Raw genomic sequence first — 19,249 nt, 5'->3', positions numbered from 1 at the left:
ATTTCAAATGCCTCCTTGCGGCTGCTTTTGTGCATATCAGCCCTTCAAAGCAGACACTTTTACCCCATTTGACAGATGAGGAAGTGACACTTAGAAAGAGGAGGGGTGACTTATCCATGGGCACAGCTGGTTAGTGGCAGAGGCAGGTTTACCTGTGAGCCTCATTTCAACACCCATGCTCCTTCTGCTAGATTCCTGAGAAAAATTCATTCTCTGTGTTACAAGATGTCAGTTCATCCATTTGGAAATAGACACAAGAAGCAGATGGAACCTCTGTATATCCCCTTTACTATGTGTCAATCTCAACACATCTCCCACCCTCTGAGGCCCCAGGACGGGGCCTGTCAGAAGCCCGCACCCCACCGATGACACTCTGGTCATGCAGGTACCGTTAAAGAATTTGATGATGTCCGTGAAATCCATATTGTTCTCCAAGATGATGTCACGGTAGACCTCGACCAGAGCCAGTGCAATGAACAGGACATAGTGGGCGGACGAGACGTGCTTGGCTGCCCAGATGGTCTCCCAGACAGAGAAGACGTCATCGTAGACGAGTTCTGCCAAGACACCCAGCACGCACATGCATGGGGAGAGGGTCAGCCACAGAGCTCACAGTGTTGCCCTCCCTCTGGGAAAATCCCAGGCCAGCTGTGCCCTGTACTTCTGCCCTCATGCAGCGGACAACAGACAGAGCTCAGGTCAGGAGGCAGGAGGCCTGGACTTGCCATTTGACCATCAGAAGCCTCAGTTTCCCCAACTGTCAGTGCAGACTAGCGGGGTTCTAAGTTTCCAGCTTCTGTAGGGGAGAAACTGAGCATGGTGAGCTTTAATTTACACTGACCTATCCCTGCTCTGCTCCTTGACCGGTGTTCCCCCTTCTCCCTGTACCTAACAACTCCTTTAGCACCCATGGGGGTATCCCCTGGCCTCTGCACACAGGCAGAGCTGGCGGCTGCCACTGGGGCTAGCCAAGAAACTAGAGAGAGCGGTGGTGGAGAGACGGCTTCCTGTACTCAATAAACTCAGTCCGAATCCAGTCCCACCGCTTACTGGCAAGGTGACCTTGGGCTAGTTACTTCCCTGACACCAGCCTCTTCCTCTCCTCCTCTGTAAGCAGGGTGAGGCTTGAAGAGAAAGTACATAGAAATGGCTCAGTGCACTGCCTGGCATTTAGTAAACACCTCCCTGCAGGGTAGAAACTCTTATCAGCATCACCCTCATTTTGCACAATACCAGTGTGCAGTGCTATACCCCATTTCTAAGTCACATGGGCACCATGCTGCACAGGACAAGGGGTGCCTTGCCTCTGATAAGCAGCATAACAGAACAGGTAGGAACTAACTGGACTTAGGAGGTGGACAGAGGTGGCCTAAGATCCTGTCTCTACTGGTTACATCCCTGAATTGAATTCTTGGCCTAAATTTCCTCATCTGTAAAATAGGAACCATGACAACACCTACTGCGTAGTGTTGTTACAAAATAGGGCAGGTGAGTCAACAGAACTCGACAGATGGGTGTTACTCTCTTCTTCCAGCTTCGCTCCAACACTCCCAGCTTGCCTCCATGGCACCTTTCTTCCCCTGAGATTCTACTGCAAAGAGTCTGGGAACAAGTCCCTGGTTTGAAGTCAATACCTCGCTTGAAATCCAGCAGGAACCAGCGGTAGCAGAAGTAGAAGTGAGTGTAGTCCCCATTCTGATGCATCAGCTCAAAGAGCTCTGAGTCCAGAATCTGCACAAGGGAGAAAAGGTTGGCATCAGCCTCCCGGCAGGAGGCTGCACCAGAGGGGTCCGCTGAATAAAGGGTGGTCCACCTTCAGACTGGATGCCATTCAACCCCTTAGACCAGGTAGAGTTAAACAATGGGCCAAAGATTTGAAGTGAAAATTGACCCAGTTCAGGTCAACCCAGTTGTGTCCCCAGAGAAGATATGCAAATAACCATAAAGTACATAAGAGATGTTCGGCATGATTAGTCAGGAAAATGCAAATCAAAACCATGATGAGATACCACTCCACACCCACCAGGACGATAAGGGTCAAAATGGCAGACAACAAGGTGTTAGTGAGGCCGGGGAGAAACTGGAACCCCTGTATGTGGCTGGTGGGAATGTAATGTGGTGCAGCTGTAATATCACTCCTAAGTATATCACTAGGAGAAAAGAAAACGGATGGCCACATAAAAACCTGTACACGAATGTTCACAGTGCACAATTCCCAACAGCCCAAGGGTAGAAACAACCCAAATGTCCATCAATGAATGACTGGATAAACAAAATGTGGCAGAGCCATCCAATGGAACATCATTTGGCAAGAAAAAGGAATGGCCTATTGACACGCACTACAATGTTGAGGCACTTTGAAAACATGATGCTAAGTGAGAGAAGCCAGACACAGAAGTTATGTTACTGCATTTCTATGAAATGTCCAGAATAGGTAAACCGATGGAGAAAGAAAGTAGATTAATGGTTGCCAGGAGCTAGGGAGAGGAAATTATGTTACCGTGGTTACAGGGGTTTCTTTTTGGGTGCTGAAAAGGTTCTGAAATTAGTGATGGTTTCACCACTGAGATTATTCTAGAAACCATTGGATTGTATATTTAAAAAGGGTCAATTGCATGGTATGTGAATTATAGCTCAAAAAAGTTGTGTGTGTGAGAAATATACCCAAATGTTATTTTGAGGGAAAGGATCAGTACAAGCAAGCATCTTTTTAAGGGCGAGAGCCATATTTTGTTTATTACTGTAGCTACAGTGCCTGGACTGAATAAATGCTCAGTGAGAATGAATCCAGTGGAGCTGATCTGAGTTAAAATGAACTGAATTGAGTTGAGTTAGGTTAAGCATGGCTGTTACGTTGATTTGAGGTCCATTAGGCTGAAGCGGAAGAAGGTATATTATTGAATAGGACTGGTCATACCTGGATCAGTGACCTCATGTTGGCAAAGTGTGTGTCCATGGCGCCTCCATGGGGGAAGTTCTGGTTCATCCTCTTCATGAGCTCCGTGAAGCAGCTGAAGGCAAGGGCCTCTGGGGAAAGAGCACAGAAGAAACAGTCACCTCTGCCAGTGCCCAAAGAACCCGAGCTCCCAAGGTGATCCCAAGGTCAAAGGCCTGGAGCCGGTTCCTGAAGTCCACAGCCAGAGGAGAAACATGCAGAGGAGGGAGCATCAGTGTATCCCACTTCAGAGAGAGCTCTGCAGTCATTAAGTACTTCCCACCTGCGAGGGGCTGAAATGGCCTTTCTTTTAAGAGATGATGCTGACACCAGACGTTCTTTTTATTTTTGTTTAAAGATTTATTTACTTATTTTAGAGAGCAGGGGAGGGGCAGAGGGAGAGAGAGGAAGAGAATCTCAAGCAGACTCCTCATTGAGTGTGGAGCCCAACTCGGGGCTTGATTTCACAACCCTGAGATCATGACCCAAGCTGAAACAAAGAGTCAGATGCTTCACCAACTCAGCCAGCCAGAAGCCCCCAGATAGTCTTTTAAAAGATCCCAATTTACTCTAATAAAAAGTTGATGATGTTTCGTTGGTCCCAAACTTTTTTCTTTTTCGAAATTCTAACAGTTCATGGGATTCTGAAGTCTGGGAACCACTGAATTAAAATGGCAATTGTCAATACTGGAAGGGTGCTAACAGGCAAAGAATTATGCAAAGAAAGGGTCCAATAACTGGGAAATGCTAGAGAGGGACTACATATATTGAGAAATTAAAGGCTCTGAGAAGTCCTGCAGTAAAGAAACCAGTTTCATATTGTTTCAGCCAGCATTTAGAAAAATTTGTTTGAAAATGGTACCCTTTTCTCCCTCTTCTAATATCTGGTGTCCTTAAAGCACAATAGTTTTTATTTTGTTAAGTCCAATTTATTTATTTCTTTTTTTAAAAATTTATTTATTTATTCACGAGAGACACACAGAGATAGGCAGAGACATAGACAGAGGGAGAAGAGGGCTCCATGCAGGGAGCCCGATGTAGGACTTGATCCTGGGACTTCGGGATGCCACTCTGAGCCAAAGGCAGATGGTCAACCACTGAGCCACCTGGGTGTCCCCAGTCCAATTTATTTTTAATTATGCCACTATATTCTTTTGGTGTCATAACTAAGAAATCGCTGCTTTACACCCAAGGTCACAAAGATGTATGCCTGTTTTTTTCTAATAATTTTACAGTTTTTACTCTTATATTTAGGTCCATGATCCATTTTGAGTTAGTAGTTTTTATATAGTATGAAGTAGGAGTTTGACTTCAATTTTGTGCATGTGGATATTTGGTTGTTTCAACATCATATGTTGAAAAGACTCTTCTTTCCTCACTGAGCTGAAATGTCTTGGCACCCTTGTCAAAATCAACTGACATAAATGTACCAGAAATGCTTCTTTCTGGACTTCCAATTTTATTTTACTCATCTACAAGGTCTATCCTTGTCAAAGTATCATACTCTATTGATTACTATAATATTCTAGTAGGTTTTGAAATTGGGAACTGTATGTCCTCTAACATCTTCTTTTTCAAAATTGATTTTCATCCCTTGCATTATCAAATGAGTTTTAGCATCTGCTTGCCCATTCGTACAAAAAAAAAAATGCATCTGGGATGTTGACAGGATCACACTGAATCTAGCTCAATTTGGAGAGTATTGCCATCTTAACACTACTAAGTCTTCTGGTCCATAAACATGAGGTGTCTTTCCATTTATTTAGATGTTTAATTTTTTAATTTTTAAAGATATTTTCTTTCTTTATTCATGAGAGACATACAGAGAGAGGCAGAGACATAGGAGGGAGAAGTAGGCTCCTTACAAGGAGCCTGATGCAGAACTCAATCCCAAGACCCCAGGTCATGCCCTGAGCTGAAGGCAGATGCCCAACCACTGAACCACCCAGGTGCCCTAGATCTTTAATTTTTTAAACAATATTTTACAGTCTTGGTATATAGGCATGCCTTGATTTATCACACTTTTCTAATATTGCATTTTTTACAAATTGAAGGTTTGTGGCAACCCTGCATCAAGCAAGTCTACTGATGTCATTTTTCCAACAGCATTTGCTCACCTCGTGTCTCTGTCACATTTTGGTAATTCTTGCAATGTTTCAAACATTTTCATTATCATTGTATTTGTTGCAGTGACCTTTAATCAGTGATTATGACTTGCTGGAAGCTCAGATGATTGTTCGTAATTTTTTAGCAATAAAATATTTTTAAATTAAGGTATGTACGTTATTTTCGAACTGTGCTACTGCACACTTAATAAACTATAGTATAGTATAAATATAATTTGTATATGCACTGGGAAATCTAAAAATTCATTTGACTCACTTTATTGAGATCTTCACTGTATCACAGTGGTCTAGAACTGAACCAGCAAATCTTTCACTTCCTCTCTTAAATTAATATAAATCTTCTTTTAGATGCTATTACAAATGGGATTGCCTTCCTAAAGAAATACAACTGACTTTTGTATATACATCTTGTATCTTGCAACCTTGCTGAACTTTTTTTTATTAGTTCCAGTATTTTTTTAGAGGGGGAGTGGCAGCGAAAGAGGGAGAGAAAATCAAGCAGGCTCCATCCCTAGTGTGGAGCCCAACACGAAGCTCGCTTTCACAACCCTGACATCATGACCTGAGTTGAAATCAGGAGTCAGACACTTAACAGACTGAGCCACCCAGGTGGCTCCTCTAATACTTTTTTTTCTTATTCCTTAGGATTACTATATACAAAAATCACATCATCTGCAATAGACAGTTTTATCTCCTTTCCAGTATGGCTACCTTTTGTTTCTTTTGTTTCCCTAATTGTCCTGTCTAGAACCTTTTTTGTAGCAAAAGTGGACATCCTTACCTTACTTCTGATCTTAGGAGGACAGCAATCAGTCTTTCACCTTGAGTATGAACTAGTTGTAGTTTTTTCTTACGTACCTTTTATGTTTAGGAAGTTTCCTTCTATTCCTAGTTTGTTGAGTGTTTTTAATATGGAAGGGTGTCAGATTTGGTCAAATGCCATTTCCTTGTCAACTAAGACAACTGTGTTATTTTTATCCTTTATTCTATTAATATGGTGAATTACACTGATTCATTTTCATTCATTGAACCAGCCTGTGTTCCTGGGATAAATTCTATGGGGTCATGGTAAATAGTCCTTCTTAGATCTTGCTGGATTCAATTCACTGTTTGGCTAAGGATTTTTCTCTTTATTTTTTTTAAAGATTTTATTTATTTATTCATGAGAGACACAGAGAGAGGCAGAGACACAGGCAGAGGGAGAAGCAGGCTCCCTGTGGGGAGCTCGATGCAGGACTTGATCCCAGGACCCCGAGATCACAATCTAAGCAAAAGGTAAATGCTCAACCACTGAGCCACCCAGGTGTCTCAGGATTTTTGTCTCTATATTCATAAAGGACACCAGTTTGTAGTTTTTTTTTTCTTGTGATGTCTTTGTCTAGTATTAGTACCAAGGTACCAGTGGGCCCTCATATAAGGAATGGTCTTATAGAGTGAGTTGGAAAGTATTCCCTCCTATTCTTTTTGAAGAATTTGTAAATAATTGTTTGGTAGAATTCACCAGTGAAGACATCTGACCCTGGGTTTTCCTTTGTTTCCATTCACATTTGTACAATCTGTGGCTAGCAAAGGCCTGGCTGGGTGTTGGGCACCTGGCAGTAAAAGTGTTAGGCCTGGCTAATGTGGAAAAATAAGATGTTTTATTTCACCAGGACCTTGTTATGTTCACCAACAGGTCCTCTGAGCACCTGTACTGACCCATTCCATGGAGTCACAAAGTGAGGTTAACATCCCTCCTATATAGTAGTAAGAAAATTGTACCTCTGGCCCTGGAGTGGGGAGGACATACTCACCATCATCCAGGATGACCAGCAATGGAGCTAGGAGGTCACACATGCCCTGGACATAGCCGATCTCAATGTGCTGCCAGATGTAGCTATAAGAGAGAGACAAGGGGCCTAAGGATGGCGATCATGACCCGTCTCTCCAACCCAATTCTCTCCCTCCTCCCTACACAGTCCCCCTGCCCTCACCTGAATTACTCACTCCTTCAGCTCCCTGCTGCATGCCTTTCCCCAGTCTCACTCTCTTCGAACATCGTATTCTCAGCCACCACAATGGCCTTCCTAAAGCCCAACTCAAAGAGTCCACCACTTGTTCACAGGCTTCCCACTACATGACAAAACAATGTGCAAACTCCTTCACTAAGGGTACAAGGCATTCAGTGTCTCCTCCCTATCCATCTTCACAGTCCCATCATCACTTCCTGGCACTTCCTCTTCTCTGGCACACATTCATGCCCCTGTGCTTTGCCAGTTCTGTGCCTGGAGTTCCCATTTGCCCCCTTAATAATAATAATATTTACTGAGCATTTATTGTATACTCAGCCACTAAACATGTATTGTACCATGAAATTCTCAATCATATGAGAAAGGTATTATTATATCCCATTTCACAGATGAGGAGACTGAGCCCACAGATAAAAGTGACACGCATAGAGTCATACACCTAATAATAAGTGGCAGAGACAGGATTTGAGCCCAGATGGCCTCACCACCAGGTATGCATATTTTAAGTGCTGTCTTGAGTCTCTCCTAATTTTGCCAAAGGCCATCTTCAATGTCACCACCTCTGTGAGGCCTTCCATGATTTCTCCCAAGGTTATAACCCAGCAAAAGTCAGTCTATGTTTCCTTCACCTCCAGTACCTCTTCATTCTAATGTAGCATACTATATTAAAGTTCATTATATTTGTATCTCCTCAACTCCAATTTGGGGGTCAATGACTGCTAGAGGAGACTGTAAGATAGAATATAGTACTTGTTAAAAATGAGTTAGAGCAAGAGTTGGCAAACCTGTCCTGAGAAGTCCAGGTAATAATTACTTTCAGCTTTATACACCTTATGTTCTCTGTACTCAACTCTGCAGAAGCAATCATAGATACTATGCAAACAAAAGCACATGGATGAGTTCTGATAAAACTTTATTTACAAAAATAAGTGGTGGCTTGGATTTGGCCTGTGGGCTATACTAGTAATTTGTGAAGCTCTCAGTTAGAATAGCATCGAGAAATGTCCAGGATGCATTATTAAGCGTATAAAGCAAGCTGTACAAAAATATAGTATTCATCCCATATAGGTAAATTTTTTTAAAAAAACATTAAAATATGTATGTACTCATGTGATATATAATATACTATCTATTCTGTGATTTCACACATATTTTAAACATAGCTAGCTAGCTAGGGAAGATATTCACTAAATTGTTAGCAGTAGTTTCTTCTCGTGAGGGGAATTATGACTGGAGAAGGAAACAGTTTCTCTTTAGACCTTATGAACTTCTGGTTTCGCCGGTTGATTTAGGTTTTTAATAAGCTTGAGTTACTTTTATATTTTAAGAAATAAAATATTTAGCATGTAGTGAAAAGTAATAGGAAGTTCCAGGTCTTGGCTTAAGGAAATAAAGCACATATTCTAGAGCCCGAGAGATGTGAGTATGAGTTCCTGCTCAGGTAACTGCCCCGCTGGGGGACTTGACCACCGTGGTAGTCCTCAACCTCCATTTCCTCACCTGTAGAAGGGGTAATACTTACCCCACAGGCTTACTATGAGGAATAGGTGAAACAGTGTTAGTAAAGGGCTCAGGAGAGAGTACCCGATATACAGTAAGTAAGTGCTTAATAAATGCTGTTATTATCATTGCTCTGATTGTTATCTTATTGTCAGTGTGGGCTGGAATACGTGCCAGATTGGCAAGGTGCCAGCTGTAGAGGCAGGGGGCTCCCTGTAGCCCTCGCCTCTGCCACCACCTCCCATGCCCCTACAGATCCCCCTACTCCCCACCCCAGCCACCTGCACATGATGTTGCGCAGCTTCTCCAGGTTGGCGGGCGTGAAGTACCAATAGTTGCGGTCACACCTCTGGACGTCCTTCTCGATGCGGTGCAGGTTCACCGTGTACAGGTCCAGGAGCTCTGGCTACAGGCCCCCAGGAGGGGAAGGAAAAAACAATTATACCCCAACTCCTCCTAGAGGTCAGATTCCAGAGGTTTTCCCTCCTCCTCACCCTCTCCAGCTGCCACCGAAAAGCCCACATCCTCTCCCTGAGCCAGGTAGGTCTTTGATTTCATTTCTGTTGTTTCCTGAGAAAGTACCTTTTCACTTTGTATGATGAAAGTTTTTTTTTGTTTTTCTCCTTTTTATGAAACAAAACAATTCTCTAAGGTGCACAGACTAATTATCCCCGCTGAGTGGATGAGGGTTATAACTAGCTGGAGGTCCTCCCTGTTCCCTGCTGAACACCGGACTGGAAGAATGGAGGAAACGATTAGGAGTCTGGTTCTGGCCATATGCTGGACTTGCTGCCTTGACCTCACCTGATGAAAAGGTGCAATGATATGCGAGAAAAATAAGGAGCATTTTTAAAAGATTATTTATTTATTTATTCATAGGGACAGAGAGAGAGAGAGAGGCAGAGACACAGGCAGAGGGAGAAGCAGGCTCCATGCAGAGAGCCTGATGTGGGACTCGATCCAGGGTCTCCAGGATCACGCCCTAGGCTGCAGGCGGCGCTAAACCGCTGCACCACCGGGGCTGCCCAATAAGGAGCATTTCAAGGCTAAAAATTAACCCACAAAAGCAAGAAAATATCAAATCTGGCTTTTGTCATGAAGGAAGCTCCCAAATTGGCAAAATGTAAGCTTTGATTGAATGGTTTTGGGGTCCTTCTCCACCAAGGTAAGGAATCTAGTAAGAGACTTTCCTGCATTAAGGTGGACCCCCCAAAAAAAAAAAATAAAAAAAAAAAATAAAAAAAAAAGGTGGACCCCCAAAGAGCCTCATCCCCAGTAAGGGAGCCCTGGAAGAAAAACTAACATTTGGGGTCCCGAGGACCACTGCTTGTCTTGAACAGAGGTGTCAAATGAAGTGTAAAATACAGCTCCCTGGATAATTAAAGGCCTCAGATCAGGTTTACAGCTCATGCAGCTGGATCATCCAAAAGCAAAAATAAATTCTATGTGAAGGCAGAGAAAAATCCAAGACGACAGCTCTCCATCGGGAGCAGCAGACTGAAGAAGACCCCAGAGATACTTCTTGAGACACACAAAATGAACAGAAAACCTGATGTGTCTGAATGTTTCAGCAGAGATTTAGAAAACTGGCACACCTTGGAGGATGGGGAAGTGAAATGATGATTCATATGAAGCAAACGCAGGAAAAGAAAACAGACAAGGAAATGAAGATGCACGTGGAGAAAACAAAATTTTTGTACAGGAAAGAAAAAAAATAAGTGCATCTTCCTACATGGTATATACATTATGTTGTTATACTACTGTGAACACTAAAGAGTCATTTAACTAAAGTTATTATAACTGTAGTGGATGGATGGGGCTGGGAAGGTGTCACTGTGTGGTGAGGGTGTGGATGTGGAATGTCTGGGATTAAAGAAAAAGACAATAAAGATCAAGAAGTAGCAACACAAGTATGTTATTCACATACTTTACATACTGTTCTTTACAGACAGGGGGTAAACACCATATAATTTGGGCAGAAGGGGCACCTGGGTGGCTCAGTGGTTGAGCATCTGCCTTGAGCTCAGGTCATGATCTCAGGGCCCTGGGATCAAGTTCCGCATTGGGCTCCCTATAGGGAGCCTGCTTCTCCTTCCTCCTATGTCTCTGCCTTTCTCTGTATGTCTTTCATGAATAAATAAACAAAATCTTAAAAATATAATTTGGGCATAATAAGTAACTGCTACTGCCTCTGGGGGAGAGCTCCATGGGAGCAGGTGGAGGCACTTCTGGTTTCCTATTCAGCCTTGTCTGACTCTTTAAACTATGGGCATGTATATCTTAGAAATAATAAGTTCTTTAAAGGAAAATGGATACACCATTGCCTGGCTCAGCAAACATCCCATTCAACTGACATCCTTTGGTTTAGACTTTTTGGCCAGAAAGGAAACTTAAGTATTTAAAAGATGCTGGACCTGATTGACTGACAGTTCACTGCACATTAGGCATGGGGGACTGGACTCACTAATACAGAGAACAGCTCAGGAGGGAAGGTACTCAACTGGTAGAGAAACTGAGGCTCAGAAAGACAAAGTGATGTGCCTCAGCTGGTATTGAACCCAGGACGGTTAGAACTCCAAAGTCTGTGTTCTTTAGGTTAGTACAGTATAGTTACCGTCTTCCTTCCCAAATCGGCTTCTCCAGGGCAACCTCTGTGCTGAGGAAGATGTGACAGACCAGAGGTCATTCTGGGGAACTGAGGCTCATGGGACACACCCACCCTCCCACAGCTGTTTGGGAAGAAAATTGAGTGGAGGGGAATCCTGGTAACTTACAGAGTAGGTGACGCCGCTGGAAGACACAGGGGACGCCTCATTGTTGGCAGAAGTGGCCACGGCCAGAGAAGCCAGGGCAGGGAAGAGACTTTCCATCTCGGGCTCTTCTGAGAGATTGTCCCCACTGTCCACCTGGCTGTGCTTCTCTGCCTCGCTGCCCCCCCAGCCCTCCATGGCGGCCCCCTCCTTTTCGGGCAGGGCCACGTCCATGCTGCCAGTGAGGGACATGAACTCGTCCATGCTCTCATTGGCAAGGAGATCACTCTCCAGGCTGTCCTGCACGGCCAGCTCCTCACGGGGGGCCTCGTCCCGGGAGGTGGTGGCCTCACTGCTCTGCCCGTCATCCACGCTGCTGTCCCCAGGTCGAAGAGCCAGGGGGGCATTCCGCTGGGCATCCATGACACTGTCCTCTGTGCTCAGGCTGGGCTCTGAGTGCTCCGAGAGGCCCGAGGAGAAGTTGTGGGAAGAAGGATGGCCAGAGTCTGGAGAACAGGTGCCATTCACCAGGTTCCCATTGGGGATCTTGGGCTGTTTCTCCTCCAACCTGCCTTCTGCTTCCACTTGTTCCACTTCATCCACAGACTCAAACACCTGAAGACAAGGTGCAGAAAAACAGAGACTAGGATGTCCATTATGGCACTCCTTCCAGCAGCATCCTAAATATCCATCAGCAGCAGACTGGTTCCATTATGGAACATGCATGCAGAACACTATACATCCAGGAAAAAGAGTGGGGGGTGGAACCAGGTATAATATATGCTTCCGTTGTGAAAAATTAAAAAATGGTCTATTGCAAGGAAACACACAGAATAATCCAGAAATAAGGAAGCATTGAAATTGCCTAAGGAGGGAGTACTAGGGAATTGAAGCAGCAGGGAGCATACCTTTCATCTCACAAAATCATATACACATAATTTTTTAAGTAAAAAATTGGTTAATAATATAGGAAACAGCTAAAAAAGCATATTCTATCCATGTGGTTGGTTATTACAGAACTACTTTCAAAAGTAGTGAGATGTATATATAACATTGTGCAAAAGCCTCCAGGATAGGGGATCCCTGGGTGGCTCAGCGGTTTAGCGCTGCCTTCAGCCCAGGGCGTGATCCTGGAGTCCAGGGATTGAGTCCCACATCAGGCTTCCTGCATGGAGCCTGCTTCTCCCTCTGCCTGTGTCTCTGCCTCTCTCTCATGAATAAATAAATAAAACTAAAAAAAAAAAAAAGCCTCCAGGATACATCTCAAAGACTTGTCGTTCTTTATATTCATAGGTCAAATTCCATCAGGGATATAGTATAAGACCACGTTCCAAGGTGACATGAAATATTTCTTCTCTGTCTGTTTGTGTCACCCATTTGATTTGCTGTTAAAATCATGTTTTTGAGTTTTAAATTTTTCTTCTCGATTTGTTTTAAATCGTAAAAAATTTAAAAATGTACTTAACTCCAAAGTCGGAACCAGAAAACAAGGGATATTCAGGGAAACGTAGATTCTTCTCCTGTGCCCTCCCCATTTCCCTGTAGGTAACCATTCTGATTTGTTTCGGAATTATTCATTCATTGTTTTTCAAAATAGGTATGTTAATATTCATATTTCCTCTTTTTATACAAAAGGTGACAGAGTATGTGTATTTTGGGGGCTTTGCTTTTTTAATATTGAGTGAGATGAGTTAACATTTCATTGCATAATATGGAAAGCTGTGGAACAACACATATGATAGCATTTATGTAGAAATGTTCAAAAATTACCAAACACTGCAGTATATCCTTTACTTATTGCATATATAGTTCTGTGTATGTACAGACAAACAAAAGCATCTGGAAGGACACATAGCCAAATGATGATATGTCTAGGGAGGGCAAGTAGGGATTAGGAATGGTCAAAGTCAAACAGTTTTCTCTGCAAGATTTTAATTTTTTTGTAAGATTTATTTATTTATTCATTCATTCATTCATGATAGACATATATATAGAGAGAGGAGAGGCAGAGAGACAGGCAGAGGGAGAAGCAGGCTCCATGCAGGGAGCCTGACATGGGACTCGATCCCGGGACTCCAGGATTGCGCCCTGGGCCAAAGACAGGCGCCAAACCACTGAGCCACCCAGGGATCCCCAAGATTTTAATTTTTTTACAAGGAGAAGAGATTCATGTATTACTTATGTAACCAAAAACTCCAGTTTTAATGCTTGTAGAAAAAGCTAAAACAGGGGATCCCTGGGTGGCTCAGCGGTTTAGCGCCTACCTGAATCCCAGGATCGAGTCCCGCGTCAGGCTCCCGGCATGGAGCCTCCTTCTCCCTCTGCCTGTGTCTCTGCCTTTCTCTCTCTCTATGTCTATCAGAATAAAAAAATAAAAAAATTTAAAAAAAAGCTAAAACAAATAAACCATAAGTGAGACCTGTAGATGACTAGCGTCCATTCCCTTTACTCCAAGCTGGAGGGAATGTGTGGGTGGAGTGGGGAGGGAAGGACGGGGAGGGGGGGGGGGCGGTGAGGGGGGGGGCCTCCGAAGGTCACCTGTGTGCTGCTGCTGGAGTCACTCTGCAGGCGGACATGCTGGCGGCCGGAACTGCAGCTCTGGGAGGACTGATAAAAAAAAAAAAAAAAAAGTGGCCAAGAGAGCAGGGGTGAGGCTGCATCCAGGCTCTGGGGCCCTGCACTCAGCTCAGGCACGGATTCTGCAAGTGAGGTCTCATCTCTATTCCTGACTTGGGCAGGCCCATCAGTGCCTCTGCTCCTGTCTGTACAAGGAGAGTGGGGGGCAGGGGAACTCCCTCTACTCCCTGGAGCCTCCTCAGGAGTCACACAGCAGCCCCTGGACCCCACCTCCCTGCTACTCCTGCAACCAGAAAACCTCACCTTTAACTGCCCTGTACTTGAGACTTCCAGTATTTAAGTTCAACTCTGAGTGACTGGTTGGCACTAATAGCCTGATTTTTTTTTTCAATCCCCTCTCTGTGTACATGCTTTTGCCCTATAACTTCTAGTTCCTGCTTTGGCCAAGTGGGATGTCAGCAACCTCACCAGTGCAGAGGTTTAACCGGTACCCATGTGTTTCCACTTTGTCTTTTTATGATCTGCGTTCATGATGAGAACGTGCCCAGCTCAGCCTGCCGGAGGGTGTGGAGCACAGCCCACTCACCCCAGACAGGTGAGAGAGCCCAGCAAAGAGCGACAAACCTTCCGGCTGACCAGGCACTGACAGCAGGCACAAGGATGAGCCCTGCCAGCCCCACTCTGAGCAGAAGTGCTCAGCTGAGCCAGATGGTGAGGACACATTCAGTGTTTACTGTGAGAAGCCATTGACTTTTGGTGGCTGCTTGCTATGCTATGCAGTATGATTGCTGGCAACTGATGAGTGTACGTCACTGGTGAAGAGAATTAACTTTCTTCTCAGCTCCTTCTTTGGGATGCTAAACTGGAGGTTCTGTGAGAGCAGAGACTCAGTCACTGGAGTGTTCCTGGCATTCCAGGATGTTCCTGATGGTCGCCGGCACATAGTGGGTACTCAGCGAGCGTTTGCAGATCACATGAAGGTCTAGCTCTGTGCTAGGTGCTTTGTATGCACTACCTCGTGTGAGCTGCACACACAAAACCTCCCCTATGCAAATGACTGTTTCCATTTTATAGATGTGGAAACTGAGGCCCATAAGTAAAGGTGCTTGCTTGAGGCCCCACAGCTAGGAAATTGTGAGGGTGGATTCAGATGCAGGTCTACCAAACTCCACAGTCACCTCCCACCCAAACACTAGGGGTGTGATTCTGCCTCCAGATGCCCAGCCATCACCATTCCTGCAACAGCTAAACAGAGGGGATTCTGGCCTTAATCACCCCCCGCCCCCGTGCTCCCGGATGTGTGGTGCGCATCACCTCATTGCTGATGGTGGAGTCCCGGTGCATCATCCGGTGCAGGTGGCTGTCCAGGCTGGCCCCTGATGAGCATTTAGCCAAGGCAGCTGCATGGGACTCCCGCTCCCTCTGCCGCACGATTGCCTCGCAGCCCAGCCATTCAGCCATGGTCTGTGCATAGCACGCGTGAATCTGCTCATCCACCTGCCGGGACAGAGGCAACACCACCCTGGAGGAGAGCCAGCCCAACCCAAAAGAGGACGCTGGCTCTGACCTGGGGCCCTCAGCCCTGGAGACACCCAGCCATCATTCATGGACATCCAATGAACACTGACTGAACACCTACTATGTGCAGGGCGCTGGCTAGGCCCTGGGGATACACAAACGTGTGAGGCTACTTCTCTCTTTCAGTGTTTGCTTCCTCCCTTATATTCATTCATCCATCCATTCATTCATTCATTCACATACACATTCAAATATCTGTGGAGCGGGATCCCTGGGTGGTGCAGTGGTTTAGCGCCTGCCTTTGGCCCAGGGCGCTATCCTGGAGACCCGGGATTGAATCCCACTTCGGGCTCTCGGTGCATGGAGCCTGCTTCTCCTTCTGCCTATGTCTCTGCCTCTCTCTCTGTGTGACTATCATAAATAAATAAAAATTTAAAAAAAATATCTGTGGAGCTTCTACTCTGCCAGGCAGTGTACTAAGTCTAGGGTACTGAAGGGGGACTGGAGAAAGGAAGTTTCTTTCCTTTCTTATTACCTTCCTTCTCTCCTTCCTTGTCCACTCATTTACCCATAATTCGGGAAGCACCTACTATGTGCTAGGTACCACGCTAGGCATAGGGAAAACAAGACGAGCAGAATGCCCCACTCCATTTGTCCATCCACTCACTCCCTCCACACATGTACTGAGGGCCTCCCATGTCCCCAGTGTGGGGCCAGGTGCTGAGAATACAAAGATGAACAAAACCAACGTCTCCCCTTACTCCAGCAGCGGCCTTATAGCAGGGCTATAGATTTCAAGTATTTTTCTTGTGCTGTGTCAGCAGACAGGAGAGCAGCTTGCGTTGCTCCTGATACACGGCCCAGGTAACAGGCTCTGTGTTTGCCAGGCCTCTGGGCATAAATGGGGGCAGACAGTCTGATCTAAGTAAGGATGTGGACTGGTACAAAGGGGAAGAGAGAGGGCAGGGAGCCTGCCCCATCGCTGGGCTGGGAGCGGTGGGGAATCATTTAGTTATTCAGGGCTTCCAGAGAGAGGCTCGAGGTAGCCCCAAGGCTACCCCAAACCCCAAGGCGTGTCCTCCCACTCACTGACCACCAGAAGGTTCAGCCCAGCACACCTCCACGTTCTCACTGCTTTCCTAAGCTAGGTTTCCACGATCTTGCACCAGGATGACCCCAATAGTATCCTTCCCAGTGCCTGCTTGTCCGAGCTTGGCCCCTCCTATACATTTACCCCTTGGCAGCCTCCTCACCAGCCCCACCTCTCACTGTGGCCCCCACCCTCCTGTCCTTTATGTTCTCCACCACCACGCACTTCCTACCCCTCCCCACACAAACCTACACAGATACCTGCACACAGCATCATGCACCTGTCTCCAGGCTTTGCTCTTGCTGCCCCTCTTTCCAGAGGCCCTTTCTCATCCCACTTGCCTGGAAATCAAGCAGGGAGCCTTCGGCAGAGGTGCCTCCTAGGAGCTCTTAAAACCTCTGGGTTTGCCCCCTCCATCTGACTCTGCACAACCCCCACTAAACTGGCAAGGACCTCGTCTAATGCACTGCTGGGTCTCTGGTCCCGAGCACAGGGCCTGGTACCCCCAGAACAATGTTCCTGTTTGCCAGGAGCCCACCAGGCAGAGGGTGAAGCATGGTAGGGGCCTCATGCTATCCCTGGGATGATTTTAGATCATCGTTCACTGGCATGGGTTCTTATACAGAATCACAGTGCGATTTCTATCTTCAGCTCCCCTTTAACTTTTAGGATTATGGGAAATGTCAGTCTGGTGCTATAGTGTCTTGAACACCTCCTATAACCCTTCATAATCCCCTTTTTAACAAAGAGAGAGCAGTCCTAAGGTAGGCTACAGCATTTATGTGGAAATGAATTATAACCTTTTGTCATATCCTATTTATTTTTATGGTCAGTTTTCCATTGATGGCAGGGATATAAAATATTTATTTATTTATTTTTAAATATATTTTTAAATTTAAATTCAACTTGCCACATATAGTATAACACCCAGTGCTCATCCCATCAAGTGCCCTCCTCAGTGTAAAATACCTTTTTAAATAAACTATACTGGGACACCTGGGTGGCTCAGCGGTTGGGCGCCTGCCTTCAGCTCAGGCCATCATCCCAGGATCCAGGATCAAGTCCCACATCGGGCTCCCTGCGAGGAGGAGTCTGCTTCTTCCTCTGCCTATGTCTCTGCCTCTCTCTCTCAATCTGTGTCTCTCATGAATAAATAAATAAATCTTTAAAAATAAATCAATAAACGATATTCACAGTGAGTCAATTTACTGACAAATATATAATAGCACAGGTGGTATTTGGATATGGAATGTAAAATGCCATGTTTTGAACTTAGTATGAATAAAAAAAATGTAGAATATCTCAATAATTTTTATGTGGATTATACCCTGAAATGGTAATATTTTGGATATGATACGTTGGGTTAAATAAAACATATTGCTAAAATTAATTTCATCTTGATGAAATGATTTAGGACCTCCCCCCCCGCCACATACACTCATACACAGGAGCTAATGCAGCACTTGGTGAAATCTTAGTGGGGTCTGTAGTGGAGCCAGCGGTATGCTGATGCTAACATCCTGGTTTTGATAATGCCCCACTGCTCTAGGAGATGTTTCTATTGGGGAAAGCCAAGTGATGGGTATGGCATGGCCTCTCAATTGCACTTTTTGCAACTTCTCATGAACTAATCATTTTTAAATATTTAATATAGAGCATCTGTTTCTTTCTACTTTTCAAAATGGGACTATTAAAACATTAGCTAAACATTTAAGATTAACATATGTGCTCCAGTGTAGTTATCAGTTGAGGATTACTCATTGCAGGGTGGGATTAGATCAACGGAACAGAATGAAAAATCCACACTAATATGACCATCTGATTGCTGACAAGGACACCAAAGCAATTCAATGGAGGAAGGATATAGCCTTTCTGTCAAATGGTGCTGGAGCTACTGGACATCACAGGCCAAAAAATGAACCTTGACCTAAACCACTCACTCTATACAAAAATGAACTCAAAATGGATCACAGCCTTAAAGGTAAAATGTACAACTATAAAACTTTGAGAAAAGAAACACAGGAGAGTATCTTTGGGACCTAGGGCTAAGCAAAAATGTTCTTAGACTTGACACCAAAAGCACAATGTATATGAGGAAATATTGATCAACTGAACCTCATCAAAAATTTAGAAATTTGTTCTGCAGAAAATCTCATTAAGGGAATGAAAAGACAAGACATAGACCGGGAGAAAATTATCTGCCGGTAAATGGCCATTTATCCAAAAAAGAAGGAGTATCTAGAATATATAAATAACTCTCAAATAACGGTAAAAACCCAAACAATTCAGCTAGAGAATGGACAAAAGATGCGAACAGACACTTCACCAAAGATACACAGGTGGGAAGTAAGCATGTGCAAAGATGTTTGATATCACTGACTATTTGGGAGATGCAAATTAAAACCACAATGAAATGTCATTTACACCTGCCTGAGTGGCTAACATAAAACACAGCAATGAGACTAAAACCCCAGGGCAGATTCAGGTGTGGATCACTCCAATATTGCTGGCGGGAGTATGAAATGGCTCAGCCACTGCAAAAGCTTCAGTTTCTTCCAAAACTAAGCATTCACAGCGTGTATCCCAGCAATTATACTCCTGAGCACTTAAGGACGACTTACGCTCCCACAAAAACATGAATGTTCACTGTAACTTTATTTGTAATAGTCCAAACTGGGAAACAACCCACCTCTCCACCAACAGGTGGATAGTCAACCTGTGACATACCCAGGTCATGGAACAGC

General features: G+C 44.7%; 1 protein-coding gene and 1 long non-coding RNA gene across 6 annotated transcripts in view; one reads left to right on the top strand and one right to left on the bottom strand.

Moving 5' to 3' along the window:
* SGSM1 (small G protein signaling modulator 1) overlaps positions 1-19,249 on the bottom strand; it is an 80,075-nt gene that overhangs the window by 4,237 nt on the left and 56,589 nt on the right. For 4 of the 5 annotated variants that reach the window (XM_077876083.1, XM_077876087.1, XM_077876084.1 and 1 more), the window contains 8 exons: positions 15,212-15,394; positions 13,859-13,927; positions 11,345-11,935; positions 8,852-8,976; positions 6,855-6,937; positions 2,918-3,027; positions 1,635-1,731; positions 390-557 (listed from right to left, as the gene is read on the bottom strand). In XM_077876083.1, coding sequence (XP_077732209.1) covers positions 390-557; positions 1,635-1,731; positions 2,918-3,027; positions 6,855-6,937; positions 8,852-8,976; positions 11,345-11,935; positions 13,859-13,927; positions 15,212-15,394 — 1,426 coding nt within the window. Of the gene's footprint in view, positions 1-389; positions 558-1,634; positions 1,732-2,917; positions 3,028-6,854; positions 6,938-8,851; positions 8,977-11,108; positions 11,227-11,344; positions 11,936-13,858; positions 13,928-15,211; positions 15,395-19,249 lie in introns of those variants that run through there. The other variant, XM_077876088.1, reaches the window with a different exon arrangement.
* LOC144300057 (uncharacterized) lies at positions 6,221-10,758 on the top strand. Its single transcript, XR_013366699.1, has 3 exons — positions 6,221-6,336; positions 7,460-9,770; positions 9,819-10,758. It is a non-coding gene; the product is annotated as an uncharacterized LOC144300057 (long non-coding RNA).

This window comes from Canis aureus, chromosome 27, assembly GCF_053574225.1.
Source record: "Canis aureus isolate CA01 chromosome 27, VMU_Caureus_v.1.0, whole genome shotgun sequence".
NCBI classification, from domain to species: domain Eukaryota; kingdom Metazoa; phylum Chordata; class Mammalia; order Carnivora; family Canidae; genus Canis; species Canis aureus.
Note: the sequence above shows the minus strand (reverse complement) of the source record. Positions and strands in the feature narration are given on the sequence as shown.